Below are 18,944 nucleotides of genomic sequence, written 5' to 3'. Positions count from 1 at the left end.
GGACAGGAACAGTGGTGAGTTTGAGGTGAGGGTAGGAGTGCACCAGGGGTCGGTACCAAGTCCACTTCTATTTGTAGTTGTGATGGAGGTGCTGGCTCGGAGGGGAAAGGAGGGTTTACCGTGGGAGCTGCTGTTGGATGATCTGGTGTTGATTGCAGAGAGTATGGATGGACTGAAGGAGAAGATGAACAAGTGGAAGGAATGTATGGAGGCAAAAGGTTTGAAGGTGAATATCGGAAAGACGAAGGTGAAGGCAAGTGGTAAAGCATGTGGTGAGGTGGAAAGGACTGGGAAGTGGCCGTGTGCTGTGTGCAGGAAGGGTGTTGAAGTGAACTCCATTCAGTGTACAATGTGTGCTGAATGGGTTCATCGAAAATGTAGTGGGGTGTGGGGGTCATTAACCAGTGTGGCAGCTACATTCATGTGTAAGGTGTGCATCGAGGGAGTTGCAGATGAAGGAATTGTTGAGTTGGATCTTGGAGATGGTGTGAAGCTGGAAGGGGTGACAACATTTTGCTATCTTGGAGACATGCTGAATGGAGAAGGTGGATCAGACTCTTCGACGGTTGCTAGAGTGAGATGTGCATGGAAGAAGTTTCGGGAACTGAGTGGCGTGCTGACAAAGAGGGGAGTGTCGTTGAAGCTGAAGGGAAAGGTGTGTGTGCTACATGTGTGAGGAGTATGATGATTTATGGCAGTGAGACATGGGTACTGAACATGGAGCAGCAACAAAGGCTGGAAAGGGTGGAAATGCGAATGGTTCGGTGGATGTGTGGAGTATCGTTGAGAGAGAGGAAGACAAATGATGACTTGCAGAAGATGATGGGAATACAGTCTGTGATGGATGTTGTGAAGAGAAACAGGTTGGGATGGTTGGGTCATGTGTTGAGGAAGGATGAAAGTGACTGGGTGAGAGGAGTGTTGGAAATGAGTGTAGTGGGAAGTAGAGGACAGGGAAGACCGAGAAAAACTTGGCTAAAGGTGGTGGAAGAAGAAATGTGGGCAAGGGGATTAAGAAAGGGAGATGCAGAAAATAGGGTAAAGTGGAGAAGATTGTCTCGGGGCCTGCAAGGCGAACCCCCACTTTTGCAGGGAAAATGGCCTTAAAATGCTTCTTGTTGGGTTGTGTTGTGACATAAATCTATTCAGCAGTGCTTAAATCAAACACTGCATCACTTTAGCGCAGTGTGTGCAGGCACCGGTGGCTGTTCACGTGAACGTATGATTCATTGTATGGCCATTTCCACTCACCCTGTTGTTTTCACCGCCTCCAAGACTTCAGAGGCCACCCCCCCCCCCCCACGTTCCTGCAGCCAATTGTAATAGCTGGATAACAATGCAAGTGTGCCAGCCAATCGGAGTGGCTGGATTACAGAAGGCAGGCATGAGAGGCAACGGGAACCAGGGCAAGAAAATGCTTGGCAGAGCATTTTGTAGCAAGACAGTTCGAGAGGAGAGAATTCCAGTTCTGGAGAGTTCACAGAGAGGAGTCAGTTCTGAAGAGCTCAGTTCATCTCAAAGTTCTGCAAAAGCAGTCCTCAGAGTTCGGAGGTGGTTGCTTAATTGAGCAGTGGTGATCGAGTGGGGAGTTCAAGGTGAACCACACCAAACACTTGGGGAACGCAACGGGATGAGCGCTGGTGAAGGCAGTGGAACAAGCCCTGAGAAGCACCAGGAGGAACGAGAATAGAGCCACGGACTTCCAAGCATGGTTACCACCTCCTCACTGACAATACCTCTTATCCTGACTTTGTTAAAAACCACTACAAGCTCTCAAGTATCAACAGTGATTCTCCTCTGATCTGACTTCTCTTGCAACACGTATTACATCATTGCACCTGCCACCGCATGCACCTCATTAACTCAACCTCTTTTTGCGGAGTGTCAACTGAGTTCACAACAGTTCTTTTCAGGGCTCGCACTACATGCAACCGCACATACTGCATGTCTCACCTGCACCTCTCTCACCCGTACCACATACCCTGTCACCACGTGAGCCATCCGCTTCACATACGGGTGAGGCCGGGGTCGACACCATACCCCACCTACACATCGCTTCTCTGTCTATCAATATTTCTTCTCTCTTTTTCCCGGAATGTTTGAGGTGCCTGCGTATGTCATATACTGTGATAGGATGACTGACGAAGAGGGCTTATGTGCTTAGGGGTAAGATCTTTCTTGTGTGACACTGCCTGCTTGTAAATACATGCCTTCGCTAAACCTGTATAAACCATTTTCCAACCTGCCCGATCATCTCTTTACATTGGTTAGACCATAGTGTGTAAATAGTTAATGGAAGTTCTGCCCCACCATTTCATTGTAGTTAGATAATAGCCAGTGTTCCACTAACAGTATCGCTCGGCTGCTCTGATTGGTAACAATGGAGCGCTGGGAAGCAATTCCTTATCTGGGGTGATTAATTTGCCGGGAAGGTAAAGCGGGATTTGGATGCTGGACCCTCCCTAAATTTAGCATCTCAGATGGCGTCTGTGGTTGCTTAGCAACCTGTTGTGCCAAGGAGTTATCTGCGGCTTGCCAGCTTCAGTCATTGGCTGGGAAGTGAGTCTGAGTACTCCCCTCGTGACCTCGCGACCCCCAAACCTGTAACAGTATGTTGTTCTGAGAGCTTTTTTGAACTTCCCTCTTACACTCATCATAGGCAGACCAGTTGAGTCAAACCAAATTCTAATGGGTGTGGTCTAGAAGTTAGTTGTGAGCAACTCAACAGGAGGTCGATCACAAACATGGAACTTTGGTGCAGGAGGAAGCCACTCGGCCAATCAGGCCTGTGCTGCACCAACATACCAGATACCATCATCCATCCACATACTAGCCAGTTCCAAGTCCTGCCAATATCACTGTAAAATAAGCAGGTTGTTAAAAATGATTACCAACGTTGTTGAACTCTGAATGTTTAGCACAAAGCGATTCTTTGTATGGTCAGGAGGCTAAAATCCATCTGAGTTTGGGGTGTATTGAACAAGTGGAACCATGGAGTTTAAAATCATCCAGCTGGCTCTGAATTTTTCCTTTTGCAATTACAAATGTTTGACTTGTTTTTAGTTCATAAATAATGGCCCCCTGAGGTTTTTTAAAAGTTTTAATTTTTTTTTTTCTTTTTCGTTTTGCAGAATTTTGGACTATGCACTGACTATGTTTTTGCCACAAACAGATCCACCTTCTCTCCTCGCCGAACCAGAATTACCTGCACTTGATGAAAGCATCTCTATCAACTGTAGTGTTTGTTCTCCTCCTGGATGGATCCTCGCCTTGTCATGTGATGGCACGAATAAATCGAGTAGCCTGTCTCGTTCTCAACCAGGGCAGCACTGCACAGTGAACCTGAATCTCACTGTATCAGCTCATCACCACCATTTGTTAAAGTGCTCCTGTTACATGCTGGATGAGAACAGGAAGATTGTCATATGGACAAAAAAGGAATTTATGTTTCGGGGTGAGTCATCTTCAGTCGGGAATGTAGATGTGGTTGAAAATGCCAAATATTGGCTTGCAGAAATGAAGGAAGGACTTTGCCCAGCACAGAATAGTCTTCACCTGGCTTTCGGAATCCACTTGGATTTGTGTCTGCCCAAGAGACATCTTGGCTGATTGTGACATCGAAGAGTTTTTAAAAGGGACTGACCATCGAAGCATTTGATCATAGAAGTAGAGACGTGGTTTTGTTTTGATGGCCCCTGTCAAAAGAAACCGTAAATAAGTGGAACTTGTAAATGGGTTAAAAGCCATGTTACAGTTATTGGACTGGTTATTATTTATATCTTTTTTTTTTAGGTCCATTGGACAAAATTTTCATTTGTCTTCACAGCGCTGTTGCATACCCACCTGCTGTACTGCTTGACCATTAGCTTGTCTTTCACCAACTGAGATGTGCTTGGGGCCAGCACAGGGATTATATGTTCGTTATTATTCTTGCCATATGATACTACTATCATTATTATTGAATAATGAGAAGGCGGAAATGAACCATCATTAATAATGATTTGGTGGAGATGAATCGCCAAAGTGCAGGCGGAATCATAATGCTAATTAGCTGAGGGCTGGTTGGGGAGGTGGTTTTCATGATGACTCAACCTTGACTGGAACAGTTATCACACAGTCAAGCCATCATCGTCAAAATAGATGTAAAGTTTGGACAAATTATTTCTGTCTACAAAGAATAGGGTCGGTTGACCTGATGAATGTGGCCTCCATTGCACAAAGGTGAGCTAAACTGCGTCCTCTACTCAGGATTTTAAACCAGCCGATAGGATATTGCAAAATTCTCCAGCAAAATATATCTCAAATAGTCTAGTCTTAAAGGGTCCTCGGAGACTTTTGGGGTCTTCACAGTCTTAAAGGGTCTTCAAAGGTCGAAGGGGTCTCAGCAGTCTGAAGGGTCAAAAGGTACATTCTAATAATACATAATTGATCAACAAAAAGTATCACACACACACGCGCACACACACCTCATCCATTTATAGTCGATATAGTAGAAGCAGTAGGTGACACTATCACTGGAATGAGCAATTGTTTGAAATAATATCATTTTCATCGTAAAAATAATTTTCCAAAGAAAAGAGAGAGAGAGGTCAGTTGAAAACCATGAAGAGGCTTGGGCCCAATATGCTTCCTTGAGGAATGTTTGCCTCCATAGCTAGAGCAGTTAATGAGGAGCCATCCAGAATTGCATGCTGTTTTAATCAATTCATTTTCTTTTTCACCATAAATAGATGGACCATCTATCCTCACCGAACCTGCAATTCCTGTACCCGGTGAAAGTGTCTCCATCACTTGTAGTGTTTTTTCTCCTCCGGGATCGATCCTGACCATGTCATGTGATGGAAGAAGCAAGTCAAGCAATCTCAGTCACTCACAGTCATGGAACAACAGTACAGTGAGCCTGAACCTCACCCTCTCTGCTGCTCTCCAGCAGATGATAAAGTGCTCCTGTTACCTTCTCGATGAGAACAGCAAGATGATTGCACAGGCTGAGAAAGAGCTCAAAGTAAAAGGTGAGTAATTGTGCAAGCAATAAGCGGTGATGAGTTTCACTCATTTGAAACGTATGTATAAAGGGAAGGTGACTGTAAATGGTGGTAATTAGGAGGAATTGTTAAACCCTACTTTCATCACATCACTTGAGAGAAGGTGGTCTGTACAGTTACCAATATGTTCATTGTTACTCCTGCATCACCATTCCCCACAATGCTTTTCTTATCTTGCAAACTTGGAAAAAAAATCTTCATTGGTGATGTAATGGTTTGCAACTTTCGACTGATGTAAATGGAGAAAACTACGCCTGCCTGTGGTTCACAGAAACATCTGGTGGCTTCAGGTTGGGGCTGTATATCACGGTTGCATTCAGTGGATTTTTGTTTCTGGTGGCCATGATGGTGTGGTTTGTGTGGCGAAAATGCAAAGGTAAGTGAAATGTAATTTGGCCCACTTACATTAAATGGAATTGCTGTGTAAGTTCGACCCTTTGTTAAATACGATTGCATACGAATCACCTGGTATTAACGTGTTTAGGAGTGTATTTACATGGTGGTATCCAAAAGGTAAACTCGCTTTGGTAGTTTGCTCACTTCTCTTGTAATAATTAATTTGATTCCTGGTGAAATTTGATCCAACTATAAGTGTCAGTAGGGGGCAAGGTTCACACTGTGGACTTTTGATGCTCCATTAGGGATTTGGGTCGAATTACAGAATCCCTTCACGTGTCGGATCGAGTGTATGATTCCCAGTCTTGTAAGGGCCAGCCTTGGTCTGCAACTACAGATGTTTCCACAGATCCTCAAATATATGGTATCGGATTTGTACAAACACCTATTTATTTAAAAAAAATTTTTTAACCACCTGTTGACTAATTATTGATTCCTTTTTTAAAATATTTCTTTCCAGCATTAAAAGCCAACAATACAAACCGTCAGAGAAATCATGAAAACATCTCCATGAACACACAATCTGCACATGTGAGGAATCACTATTGTTACTGTTAGTAGTCTATTTAAAATTTGAAGACTTGCAATTATGTTTTCAAAATAGAGAGTTTGAAATCAATCGAAAAACCACAGTTGTTGAACTGCAAATGCATTGTTCAATCATTTAGTTTTGCTTGACTTGAACACGATTGTAACGTTTTAAAACTCAACCTTTCAAAGGGATCATTCTCATAAAAACCAAGTTTACACACTTCATACTTTTGGGTCGTTTCTTTATGAAAACTAAGATATTGGTCGTTTCCATGTGCAATGAGTTTGTATAAATGGTGCAATCTCTTTTTTGGCATGCAGTGCGTTTCTCCTTCATTAAAGCACAGAAATGAGCAGCTGTTGCCTCATAATGTAGAACCTGATGGGGATTACAGTTCTTTAAAACTACGACAAGGCAATGTCTACAACACTCTCCATCAAAGCCACCACAGCCTCCATCAAAACCTCAACAGCCTCCTCTCCTCTCAACACTGACTTTAACATACCGTAGTTATTTCTTTGGAGCAATTCTACAGTTGTGATTTTTCCATCACGAGAGGAATTCGCCTTTGAATTTTCAATATGAATTCCATTTATTCCATGAATGACTCGCTGGCACTTAGTTGTATTTTTCGAGCAAATCGCAACTTTCCAACAAAGTTATCTCCTTCCTGTTGCTGAAACGTTCTTCTCCTGTTTCGACCATATGTAATCAACTGAGCTTCTGAATATGGACAATAGCAGGCTTCCTCTGAGTCTTTGTCGAGCCACTACAACCAACACGTTCGTTCATCTTGTTTGCAAGCGATGGCGCCTTACAATTTGTAGCATTGAAATGTTAATAAATTTTTGACAAACTACCTTTATTTTCCTTTGTCGTATCAAAAGTTTATTGGAATTAACCATCGAAAGGAAGATTTTGTATCAGATTTGATGTGATAGAGTAGGACATGCTGCCTTTAATACTTTGGGTCCTTTTGATGCCTCTCTATAAAAAAATGTTTGATATGAAAGGGTAGGGGGGTTACTGCCTTGAGGCAACACATTCTGAAAATGAGAATTTCTCTTGTTGTCAGTGGAATGGTTGATGATGTAATCATTGTTGTTATTGGACTTTGAATATAGGACTTGCATGATTAATATTGTTTTGTCATAGAATTGTTTAGTATTTGTGGTGTTGGTTATGGGTAGGAGAATGTAAAATATATATAATCATAGTAAAAATGGGCCAGCGTATGGTGGAGAAGCCTGTGCAGGCAAGAGCATTCCTTGATGAGCTTGGGCTTGAACACCTGTGTGATTGGGCCATGAGGTGTGAGGTACACTGGGTACATAATTGATACACACAGAAGCTGTTGCTAGGCACAGAGTAAGAAAGATAAGTCAATGTGTGGTGCTAACAAAGTGAAATTGAGGTGGGAGCACACCAGGGGACAGATGGAGTCTGAGGTCTGTTTCCTGATCTCCAGTAAAACAGCCATTAGATGGATACCACTGGACCACATGGTTGAATAGTTGGCGTTTTCGGTTGCCCAGCAACCAAATTTGACACGAAATTATTCATGCCTGACAGCCTCAGGCCCAGTGAGTCCAAGGGGAACTGAGGATACCCCCTCATTGTTCACCTAAAACCCATGGCTATAACAACATTTACAGTCTCTCTATCGAGTGCAGCCTGTGGCTGCTGGTTGCATAATTGGTTGGGACGCGGCTATGCCGCTGATCATGCAGTGTCCCCCTTACAAGTACACTGGTGTTCATTTTGCCGACCTCTGAAGGATGACAGGCTGAGTCAACCTCCTGGTGTATTTTCATTCAGCGGCCAACGGGGCTTGAACTCAGGACCCTAGGATCCGAAGCCGCCACCTTAACCACTAAGCCAACACGAGGCTTAACATTTACAGTTCAAGCTGAAAATAGAGAAGCTCAGTTAAAAGATGAGGTCGAAGCTTTTGTGTCTGCATGCTACATCTCTGCCATTGATGCCTTTTGTAGAATGTTTCAATATTCTGTTCATTCCAGAAAACTACCTTTTTAAAAACTTCCATGACCCTTGCATTATGAACGGTTAATTATCTATGAAGAGGGAGAACAAACTTCTGCTGCAAGAGATCAGGTCAGGTCAGGTATGGGAGCATGAGCCAGAGCAGCGCGTCGCTGTGTCCACTTTCTGCCTGTAGTCCAGGGGCCTCAGTCTGGCCATCCCCCAGGTAGATGCCAGGCCCATCCCAATCTCTTTGAGATGTTGATCAACTTGTTGCAACCACGAGGAACGTGGTCAGCCCATTGGCCTCCTCCACTCATGAGGCTCCCTCGCTGAGAGAATCTGGTGAGCAGGATCAGAGTCAGGAAAACGAGCCACATGTCCATACAGCTGCAGCTGACACTAAAGGACTATGCAGATAACAAATCTCATTTGAGTCTCTTTTTGCAACCGCTCGTGGGACACAAAGTCTGACCAGCGATAGCCCAGGATTCTCGAAAGAGATCTGGTACCAAAGGAATTAAGTTTCCGCCTCAGATCCCTGGTCAGAGCCCAAGTCTCACATCCATCGATCAAGACTGGACGCACCAAGGACCTTAAGACTCGGACTTTCGTCAACCTGCACAGGTAACAACAGTGCCACACCTCATGATCCAGTGAATCCATGACTCCCCGGGCCGGACCTACACGTCTGTTGACCTCTGTCTCACAGCCAGCAGAGACGTGAATATCACTGCCGAGGTAAGTGAATCTCTCCGTGACCTCAACATCCTCACCACAAACAGGTACAGACAAGATGGCCGCATCCAATATGTCTTTGAAATCCTGGATCTCTGTTTTGACCCAGGAAACCCGAAGTCCCAGTGGCTCAGATTCCTCATTCAGTTCCTCGAGGGCTCCTCCAAGGAGATCCAGTATCGCCGCATGGATGATTGCATCATCTGCAAAATCAAGGTTAGAGATCATGACATTCTCCAGCGATGCACCGCAGCTTTATTTCTCTGACATCTTCCCCAAAATCCAGTCCATGCAAGTGTTGAAGAGTGTGGGGGACAATACATACCCCTGACGAACTCCAGTAACAACTGGAAAGAAGTTGGAGATGGAACTACCACACCTCACAGCAGTCTCTGTACCAGAGTTGAGTTCAGAAATTGGATCGATCAACTTTGGTGGCACCCCACGAAGACCAATAATTCTCCATAGGGCATCCCGATTCACCAAAATCGAATGCTTTGCAGAGATCAACATAGGCTGCAAGCAGCCCATGCCGAGACACTTGTCTGCATTCGGTGAGGACCCGAAGGGCAAGGATACGGTAAATCATTGAGCTATTTGGTGCAAAACCTGACTGCTCAAGTGGATGGTGGTGAACCCGATCAATAATTATCCGAGCAAAGACTTTGCCCAGCACTGAGAGCAGCGTCACCCTTCACCAGTGGAGAAGTAGATGGTGCAGTCCTGGTGGTAACCCTTCCCTTTCCAGAGAAGAACAAGGCCCCTCTTCCAGTCAGTTGGGATGATGCCTGTATTCCAGGCAGAGCACAGAACTGCATGCAATGACATGAGTACAGCATTTCCACCAGCCTTGAGAATTTCAGCATGGATGCCACAGATCCCAGGAGCTTTACCCCCATTTCATGCGGTTCACTGCAACCTGTGTTTCCACAAACGAGGGTGGATCACAGTTGATTGGAGCTTCAGCAACAAGGATAGTAACACCCCTGACATCCAATTCAACAGGTGGTTGATCAGCCTGGTACAGCCACTGAAAGTAACCGGTCTCGCGGGCCTTTACCTTGGGCTCCTCTATCAAGAGCCCACCACCATCTGCTCTAACTGCAGTACGCCGAGGGATGGGCTTGGAAGAAAACTATGTGTGAGTTCCCCTGTAAAGCAGGATGAGAATCACTTGACCACAGGTGATGCTCCACCATCTCACAGATTACTCGCACACAGGCCTCCTTGTCCACCCTCAGCACACATACAGTTTTACGCCTCAACTCCCAGAACAGCTCAGCTCTGCCATTAAGCCTGGCCCTGTGACTGGTCAATGGTATCCAGTGTCCCTTTTGAGAGACAAATTTCTTTTTTGCCCTTTGGTGAGTTCTAAGACATCCACCAGCAACATCAAGAATGGTGGTCTTGATGGCACTCCACAACTCTTCAGGATTCCTCAAAGCACCCAGATCCCACCAAATCCCCACTTAGCCTGTTCGCAAACTCCTCAGCTACCCTCTCAGCCTTGATTTTTGCCAACATCCAGCCGAGGCTGGGTTGGTACCATTCTCCCAGATTTAAGCTGCAACTTCAGATAAGAGTTGCGACCACAAGCCTGTGGTCGATATTGAGGAACTGAGCACTCCGGTCGACCCTGCAGTTCTGGATCATCCTCCACTGACCATCAACGAGCACATGGTCAATCTCCTTTGCCACACCACCTGCGTTGGAATGCCAAGTCCATTGATGAGCCTGTGGGCACTGAAACCATGAACCAGCCACCGTAAGTCGATGACTTCTTACAAATTCAAGGAACTTAGTGCAATTCTGGTTCACAGTTCCAGACCCATGGGGACGAACACGTCTCATAGCCGTTCCGATCAGTGCATTGAAACCCCCCAAGGTGAGAGGAGCATCTCTCATGGAGCACAAATCAACCAGACTCCAGCATGGCATAGAATGCCTCCTTCATGGTGAGATTACTCGCCTTAGTCAGAGCACATACAGAAACCAGGGAAACGATCCCCAAGGAGAGAAGAATCCTTAGTCTCATAATATGCTCGTTGACCGGTGTTACCCCAATTATTATTGGACACTGTGGTGTCGTGGTAGTGGTGCTCCAAGGCAGACACGAGCGGGGGAACAGTTCAACCCTGCTTTATTGCACGAGCGAGAGCGTGAGCGTACGTTGCCCGTAACTCCCCTTTATTACGTACTCGATGCGCTCTACAAGCCACACGACTTACAGGCCCCAGGCCACAACGGCTACAGCAACCACTACAACGCCTCAGGCGGCGCGCACTCCTATATCCCGTGCAAGCACGTGATCACTCTCAACCACTCCTCCACGACGCTCCCCCACATCATGCCCTGCCCCCGCAGGCCCGCTACACCACACTCCTCCCTCCTAAAACTGTGATTAATAAATGACCATCATCATAATAAGCAACACAGAATACTACGATATAAAAGCAGAGAAGGCACAAAAATGATAATAACTCCAAAAAGAAAAAGCATAGGTCATCACACCATATAACGTGTCGATGCGAGCGAGTGGAGCTGCAATGGCCAGGTTCCGAAGACTGAGTTGCACAACGAACCCAAAAAAACCCTGACCGCGTTACAGATATCAAGAAGCAAGGTGGGCAGCACAGCATCACTACGCAGCAGAAGCGCCCCCAGGCGGCTCATGCTTACAGAAGCGCCCCCAGGCGGCTCACGCTTACACGCCTTCCGGCGAGGTCGCGGAGACCTCCCGAGCAAACCTCCCCCGGCACCATCAAACGCCCCCGGCCGACAAGGCGGCACATCTCCCCCAGCCAGACCCGAATCAGAGAAACATTCCGAGGCCGGAAGCTCGCTGTCTGGAAGCCGTGGCGCCAATGCAAAACCCGACTGACCTTGGGTGGGGACGCTGAACAGCGCCGTCGGCTGGATGCACCAATCACCCCATAACAACCCACGCATCACAATCAGCTGAGATTCCAACGTACGTCCAAACGGCCTCGGGCGAGAACAGAGAGTTGCGCCCCAGGCGCCAGGCACGTCTGACCTTGCCGAAACCAGAGGTGGGGGTAACGCTGAACAGCGACCCAGCCCCGGCTCTGAGTCGATCTCCGAGACCCACACCGCAATTAGACGGTAGCAATCCCATACATCCACACATCAAATCCAGCCACGTCATAAATCAACAAGAACATCATTTTTTGTTTTGTACAGCGCGTTTTTCCGATAAAATCCCCGCACATGACAAAGTAACAACCCGTGGGCCGTGGCAGCGGGAGGCCAATAAAACCTCTTTATTTGCCATGATCGCCCCCAAAGCCTTCACATCACATCGGTTATAACGAAAATCCCATTGATTGATCCCAGCCAAACAGATTCTCACACATGAACTGTCGGCATTTATTTCAACGACGTTAAACTGCATCACTTGAGCAATGAACAGCAACCCATGAACCACATCACGTGTCCGTCTCCCGGTTGTCGTCGCGACGTTGCGATGACCTGCTTGTCCTCGACAGTCGCGATCCGCGAACTTCTTGAACGCGACGGCCTCGCTGCAATTCCCCGCTGAAATCGCCTGAACGACACAGGCGCGCATTACACCATGAGCGCAGCCGAAGCGCGAGAGCTCATCGCGGCTGGCATGGCTCCCGTTGCTCCAGAACCGTACATCATCGTTGCAGGAAGCAATGAACGGCAGCTCACGTTGCATCGTCGCGGCCCCCGTAGCCGGAACCTCACCCTCGCATCTCGAGGGAGGCCCGGGCCCACACGGAGGTACGTGCCCCGAAGGAGGCACAGGTGCACCTGGAGGTACGAACTCCGAAACAGGAACTGCGAACCCCTCCCCTCGCACCACGAACCGCGGGAGCGCAACCCGCTGACCCCGCTGGGCAACCAAGACATGTGCCCCGCCAACCGCCGGCAGCGCTTCACCGGCATACGCGTGCGATGCGAGGGTAGCACGAGCGGACTCAACTCGACACCCGATCAGTGCCCCAATCACCTCGACCTCCACTGGCATTGGTCCTGTCACCGTCGGACCAACTGAAACCAGGCTCAACATGGGCAGCATCAGTGCCCCGGTCATCTCAACTTCCACTGGCATTGGTCCTGTCACCGTCGGACCAATTGGAACCAGGTTCAACACGGGCAGCATCGGTGCCCCGGTCACCTCAACCTCCCCTGCCATTGATCTTGTCACCTCCGGACCAATTGAAGGCAGGTTTAACATCGGCAGTATCTCCCGCACCGGGTCGTCGGGATCTCTGTACCCAGGCTGCAGGACTCGACCCGGGGCGTTAACGTGTACGCCATGTACCGAACACCGTACCGGCAGTAGGTCTCGACCCGGGACGTAAGGGTCGCTTCGCACACCGCCATCCATGACCGTTATGATGGCCGATGACTCGGCACACACACCGTAGACGTTCCCGAGTGCTCAGACCGCCGTCCGATTGACTGCATTGCAACGCTCGGCCCCGACCCGCGCCGAAGACCGTGCGCGCGGCCGTGCGCGCCTGGAACATCGCGCTGACCTCCGGATAATCTGCTGCGCACCGACCATCGAGACCCCGGACATTCCTCAGAGCTTGCGCGACGTCCGACGCCGCGTCCGAGCTGAACTGCGTGTCCTCGTTCTTTAGCCGTGACCTCGCAGAAACCATTCCCGCCTGTGCGTGCGGCGCGCGAAACCTGTGATGCGTTCTTCGCGATGCGCTCCTCCGGGACCTCGAACCGCGCGGGGCGCGCTGAGTTACTCGCTGCCGATCCGAACCCAACCACCCTGCACACGCCGATCCAAACAGCCTCGTCGCCAAACTGTGGTGTCGTGGTAGTGGTGCTCCAAGGCAGGCACGAGCGGGGGAACAGTTCAACCCTGCTTTATTGCACGAGCGAGAGCGTGAGCGTACGTTGCCCGTAACTCCCCTTTATTACGTACTCGATGCGCTCTACAAGCCACACGACTTACAGGCTCCCAGGCCACAACGGCTACAGCAACCACTACAACGCCTCAGGCGGCGCGCACTCCTATATCCCGTGCAAGCACGTGATCACTCTCAACCATTCCTCCACGACGCTCCCCCACATCATGCCCTGCCCCCGCAGGCCCGCTACACCACAGACACAGCTACAGTAACTCCTTGAGCAAGGTAACCATCAGAGCGACCAGATCAATAGTAGAGCATAGAGTGGAGGATGGAGCGACCATCATCCACTTGAACAACCAGATCATCAGAGTGACCAGATCAAATTAATAGAGCGACCAGATCAATGTAACCACCTGCCATGATCTTGCCACTATCCTTTCTCCGAACCTTAGATAATTCTGCAATACCGATGTTCAAACGCTTGATCTCAGATGATAACAGAGACGGGTGATCATCCTCTCATAGAGATAGGACATTCCAGGCACCCACCCAAAGGGACCACCTCAAGTTAACCCAAGGATACCACAGTCTGGTGGACGACACCTCAGCACCACCCTGATACACAATCCCGCTATTTGACCTGGGAAGGTTACCCCCTGGTTTTCCTCCTTTCATCAAAGAGTGGGCGTCCCGAAGGCTTTGCCCCAATACCATCATCCGGTGAGCTGCCCTGCAAATGGCAGCTGCACATGAGGTACTTCCATTGAGTGGGTTTTCAGATTTCTTTGGTTTTTTTGTGTTTTGCAGAGTGAAGGGTTTTATGGTGGATGGATTCCTGCCACCAACCTCCTAAAAACAAAGTAATCCAACTGCAGTAGGATGTCCACAGATACAGTTGGGCATGAGATATAGTTGGGTTGGGCACTAGTTGGGCCTTTGCTCACAAGGAGCTCCTCCGCCCTTTGACAGGTTTTATTTTTAATCCTGCTGGGTGTCTATATCCATACACCCTTCCCACCAGGAAACCTGGTGGGGGAGATGATTTAGTCACCGACAACTCGACCATGAAACAGGTTAGTCCAGGTTTACATGGTACCTGTAGCAAGTCACAGATCTAATCTGTCCTGATCTAACAATAACATTCCAAAACCAAGCTGATGGATTTATTTATTTTGAACCAGCATGAACTTGATGCAAGAACAGTACTCTATCTTGACCTTCTAACATACTTCACGTGGAACAACAGAGAACGGAGATGGCAAAGATGAAAACAGGGGACATTGGATGAAGACCATCACTTACTTTCTGATACTTTTTGGGAATATTCCAACCATCTCATTAAGTCAACAGCAGTTTGAACGATACTATCTTCACATGCTGCTACATCATAAAACAGGAAACGCTTCATATGAAGACTTGCATACCATTGATGGTGAACATTGTGAAACATTCCAAGATGCCTGCATAAAATTTTGGCTCCTTGAAGATGATAATGAAAAGGATAGAGCCATGGAAGAGGCCAATGCCATCAGGTTCGGGCCTCAACTTCTGGATGGATTTGCAACCATCCTCCTATATTGTATTCTTGCTAAACCGTTGGGTTTTTGGGAAAAATGGAAGTACCAAGTTGGACAAGACCTGATATACAGGCATAACACCAATGTCTTTTCTCCTCATTGAACATACTGTGTTGCTTCATCTGGAGAAAAGAGTTGAACGAGAGGGAATGGACCTTCATGTCAATTTCGCATTGCCAATTCCTGATCCAAATATTGTGAGACAAGCTCAAATGGCAAGAGTAATTTGTAAGGAAACAGACTTTGACATGCAATGACTTGAACTATTTGTGCAAGAAAAATTACCAATTCTCAATCCAGAACAGAGATTTGTCTATGATTAGGTCATGGCATCAATTCCATCCAAACAATGAAAAATCTTTTGTCTAAATGTAAGTTCTGGTACTGGGAAAACATAAACTGTCAATCTTATTGTCAAAAGTTTGCTCTCAGCATAACTGCCATTACTACTGCCATGTCTGGGATAGCTGCTACTCTACTGGAAAATGGTCAGACTCTCCATTAAAGATGCAAGATTCCATTGAATATCAAGCAAAAATCCACATCCAACATTACCAGAAGAGATGCCACTGCCATATATCCATCCATCAGGACCATACTCTGTGCAGAGCATTGGTGCTGCCAAAGCAGTCTCCTTGGCTATTGGGTACAATCTTGGACGGGTCGCCACTCCGACACAGGATACCAGCAAGCTGGCACTCATTTTGCCGTCCTCGGAAGGTTGACAGGTAGAGTCAACCCCACCTGGTATTAATTCAACAGCCGAGTGGGATTTGAGCTCAGGATCCTCGGATCCCAAACCCACCACTCTAATCATTAAGCCAACACCAGGCATGCCACTGCCATGCTGATGCAAAAGGCTGAACTATTGGTGATTGATTCAATTAGCATGGGCCATTGATGTATGTTTGTCTGGATCGTTCGCTTCAAGATGTGCATCAGAATGAGCAGTCTTTTGGAGGACTTCCCATTTTGTTGGATGGAGACTAGAAACAAATCTTGCCTGTCATTCGCCATGGTGGACGACCTTAAATTGTGGAAGCAACATTAAAGAATTCAGTTCTTTGGTCGCACATTTTGGAACTTCAACTTAAAACAAATATGAAAGTTGCAATGGCTGGAAAAAATTAATTTGACTAATAGATTAGCAAGTACTTATTGTATTTTGTAGATGGACAAACTCCTGTGGATAAGTCAGTGGGCCAGTTTAAGACTCATATTCCAAATAAATACCTCATTCAGTCTGACAATTTGAGGGATCTCTGTGATTTTGTTTTTGATGGTCTTGAAAACAACCACCATGATCCAAAAATGGCTTGCAAACTGTGCAGTTATTTCCCCAACAAACAGTGCTGTTGACTCAATGTGTTGATTATGAAACGGTTCCCTGAAGAAGAAAAAGTTTGCAAAAGCTCAGACACGGTAGACAACGAAAGGATATAAACAACAGAATTCATTAACAGGCTGAATCCTTCTGGATTCCTTCGGCATTTGCTCAAATTGAAAATGCTCCTTCACAACTTTGATTCCAGTCACAGACATTGCAATGGTGCACGCTATATTATCCTTACCAAGAACCGACACATCAATGAAACTCGGACTGGTGCAGAGCCTCATTCTGGAAAGCAACTTTTTAATCCATGGCTACCTTTAGGTTCTACCGATAACATATTCCCTTTTTCATTGAAACTTACAAGGAAGCAATTTCCAATAAGACCAGCGTTTGCAGTCACAGCCAACAAAAGCCAAGGTCAAACTCTATAAAAAACAACGACTTTATCTTCCATCTAACATGTTTAGCCATGATCAATATTTTACCTTGAAGACCCTTTTGACACTTGAGACACCTTTAGACCCCAAGAACCGTTCGACCTTTATACTCCTTAAGTCCCTTTAGATCCCTGAGACATTAACACCACTTAGACCCTTTACACCATTCAGATATGTAAGTCTGCTTGGACCCTTGACCATTTAGAGCTTTAGACCCTCAAGAACCTAAAGACCCTTGAATATCCCAAAGACCCTTTAGACCCCCAAGATCCTTAAAAGCATTAAGACCCCTTTTACATTTAAGACCCTTTTGACACTTTCAACCATTACACCCTTTATACCTTTTGTATTCTTTACACCTTTAAGTCGTTTGAAATACCCAAGACCTTAACACCATTTTAGACCCCTTACACCCTTCAGATATGTTGCAGCTTAGACCTTTTTAGACACTTTTTACATGCTTGAGAGATTCGGCCATAACTACGACTGGAACATAACCTTTGTTTTTTAGACATTCAATGAGATCATCTCGAACCTTTAAGGTGCACATCACGCAAACATCTGTAGTCTTCTTGCAAAACAAAGACTATACTTTTTCAGCAAGTAATGCGCAATCTTGACCCACCCAGAAGGTGGGTACCAATCTTTAAAACAGATAAAAACGACCTTTGTTTTTCATCAAGCGCAATGAATTGCGTGGCGGAAGTGTTTGGTGACACCTTGGTTCGGTGCAGCTGGTCTCACGATCCTTTGCGAAAAACGTTTTTTTTTCAAAACGAATTCCTTCAAATCCAATTATGTATTAAACTTAAAATGAAAGAAATAAATGTATGTAAACTTTCGAGATGCTATTAACGTTATCAAAAACATTTTAATGGAATGTTCGACTTCGTGTGGACAGTACAGTGCGTTGCATACGTAGCACGGGTACCTCGTTTGTAACTATAATGTGCATGACTACAGTTACTAAAATAGAACAATGGAAAATGACAATACTTTTAACAGTAGCGTTTGTGAGAACTATTTTGACCTGACATTGTGAACAAACAAGGTACAGCGATCACATTTTCCGGAGTTTGATGGAACTTTGTGTCCCTTGCTGTCTGTAGGGGCAGGTTCTATTTTAGGAACTCATCAATTTCGTGAAGTGAAGGGCTTAAATTGATTCAGGAAGGATGGCTGTGGCTCCGAATGTTGACGTGCACAGATCTCTCCAGGTCTTCATCGCAGTTTTCTGACTTTCCACACTTATTCATGCAGGTCATTACATTTGCATTTATTACAAATTTGTGGTTATTTATAATATCAAATTTACAAATCGATATTCTTTGGAGTAAAAAGAATGAAAAAAAGACGTTTTTTAATTTACTTATTATTAATTTGTTATGAAAACTTCATCATTGCTTAAAATATATATTGGTCCACGAAAAAATATTTTCACAAAAAAAATAAGTGACCACTATATTCGTTATTGGTGTGTGTCTGTCTGTATGTCTGTCTGTCTGTCCTGAGCATAGCTCCATGGGTTTTGATCCGATCTTGATAAAATTTTGGGAGGAAGTTTATATCATGATCGAGTTGTGTTCTCCTGAGAATGGGCATGGTGCGCCCATTATGGGTGGAGCCACGTCCAAAAAACATGTTTTTAGGGGGTAGCCGATTTCAATTTGCATCTTCTCCTCATAGGGGGTTTGTCGAATCTGACAGGGGTTTCGGTATTTGGTTTGCCCAATGGCACCTGCATAGCCCCACGGAGCTCGATTTTTCATTTTCATCCCAGGGTCAAGGTCACAAACTTAGAAAAATGCGAATTTTGACATAATCATACGACTGCCCAAACTTTGAGAGCTTGGATGACAATATTTTTTAATGCATAATCTTGAGGTCATTCCCCACCTAAAGTCTTGAAACCATTTTGCTCTATCTTGAATACCTTGCCCGTGGCGCCTCCTTCAATTTGTTTTTATGCTGATTTCATCAAAGTATGGATAATCCGAGGAGTGCAAAATGCCATATAGCCTATATGACGTTATATTGTTCCTGG

General features: G+C 46.1%; 1 protein-coding gene across 6 annotated transcripts in view; it reads left to right on the top strand.

Annotated features, from left to right (window-relative positions):
- LOC147026822 (uncharacterized) overlaps positions 1–6,838 on the top strand; it is a 56,454-nt gene extending 49,616 nt beyond the window's left edge. For all 6 annotated transcript variants that reach the window (XM_085882633.1, XM_085882629.1, XM_085882631.1 and 3 more), the window contains 5 exons: positions 3,173–3,454; positions 4,731–5,012; positions 5,317–5,421; positions 5,902–5,972; positions 6,294–6,838. In XM_085882633.1, coding sequence (XP_085738759.1) covers positions 3,173–3,454; positions 4,731–5,012; positions 5,317–5,421; positions 5,902–5,972; positions 6,294–6,467 — 914 coding nt within the window. In that variant the 3' untranslated portion in view covers positions 6,468–6,838. The remainder of the gene's footprint in view (positions 1–3,172; positions 3,455–4,730; positions 5,013–5,316; positions 5,422–5,901; positions 5,973–6,293) is intronic.
- The last annotated feature ends 12,106 nt before the right edge of the window (positions 6,839–18,944 follow it).

The sequence above is a fragment of the Eptatretus burgeri genome, chromosome 5 (genome assembly GCF_056783735.1).
Source record: "Eptatretus burgeri isolate ZD-2024b chromosome 5, Ebu_testis_v1, whole genome shotgun sequence".
Classification (NCBI taxonomy): Eukaryota; Metazoa; Chordata; class Myxini; order Myxiniformes; family Myxinidae; genus Eptatretus; species Eptatretus burgeri.
The sequence above is the reverse complement of the archived record's forward strand: the minus strand, read 5'-3'. Positions and strand labels throughout refer to the sequence as shown.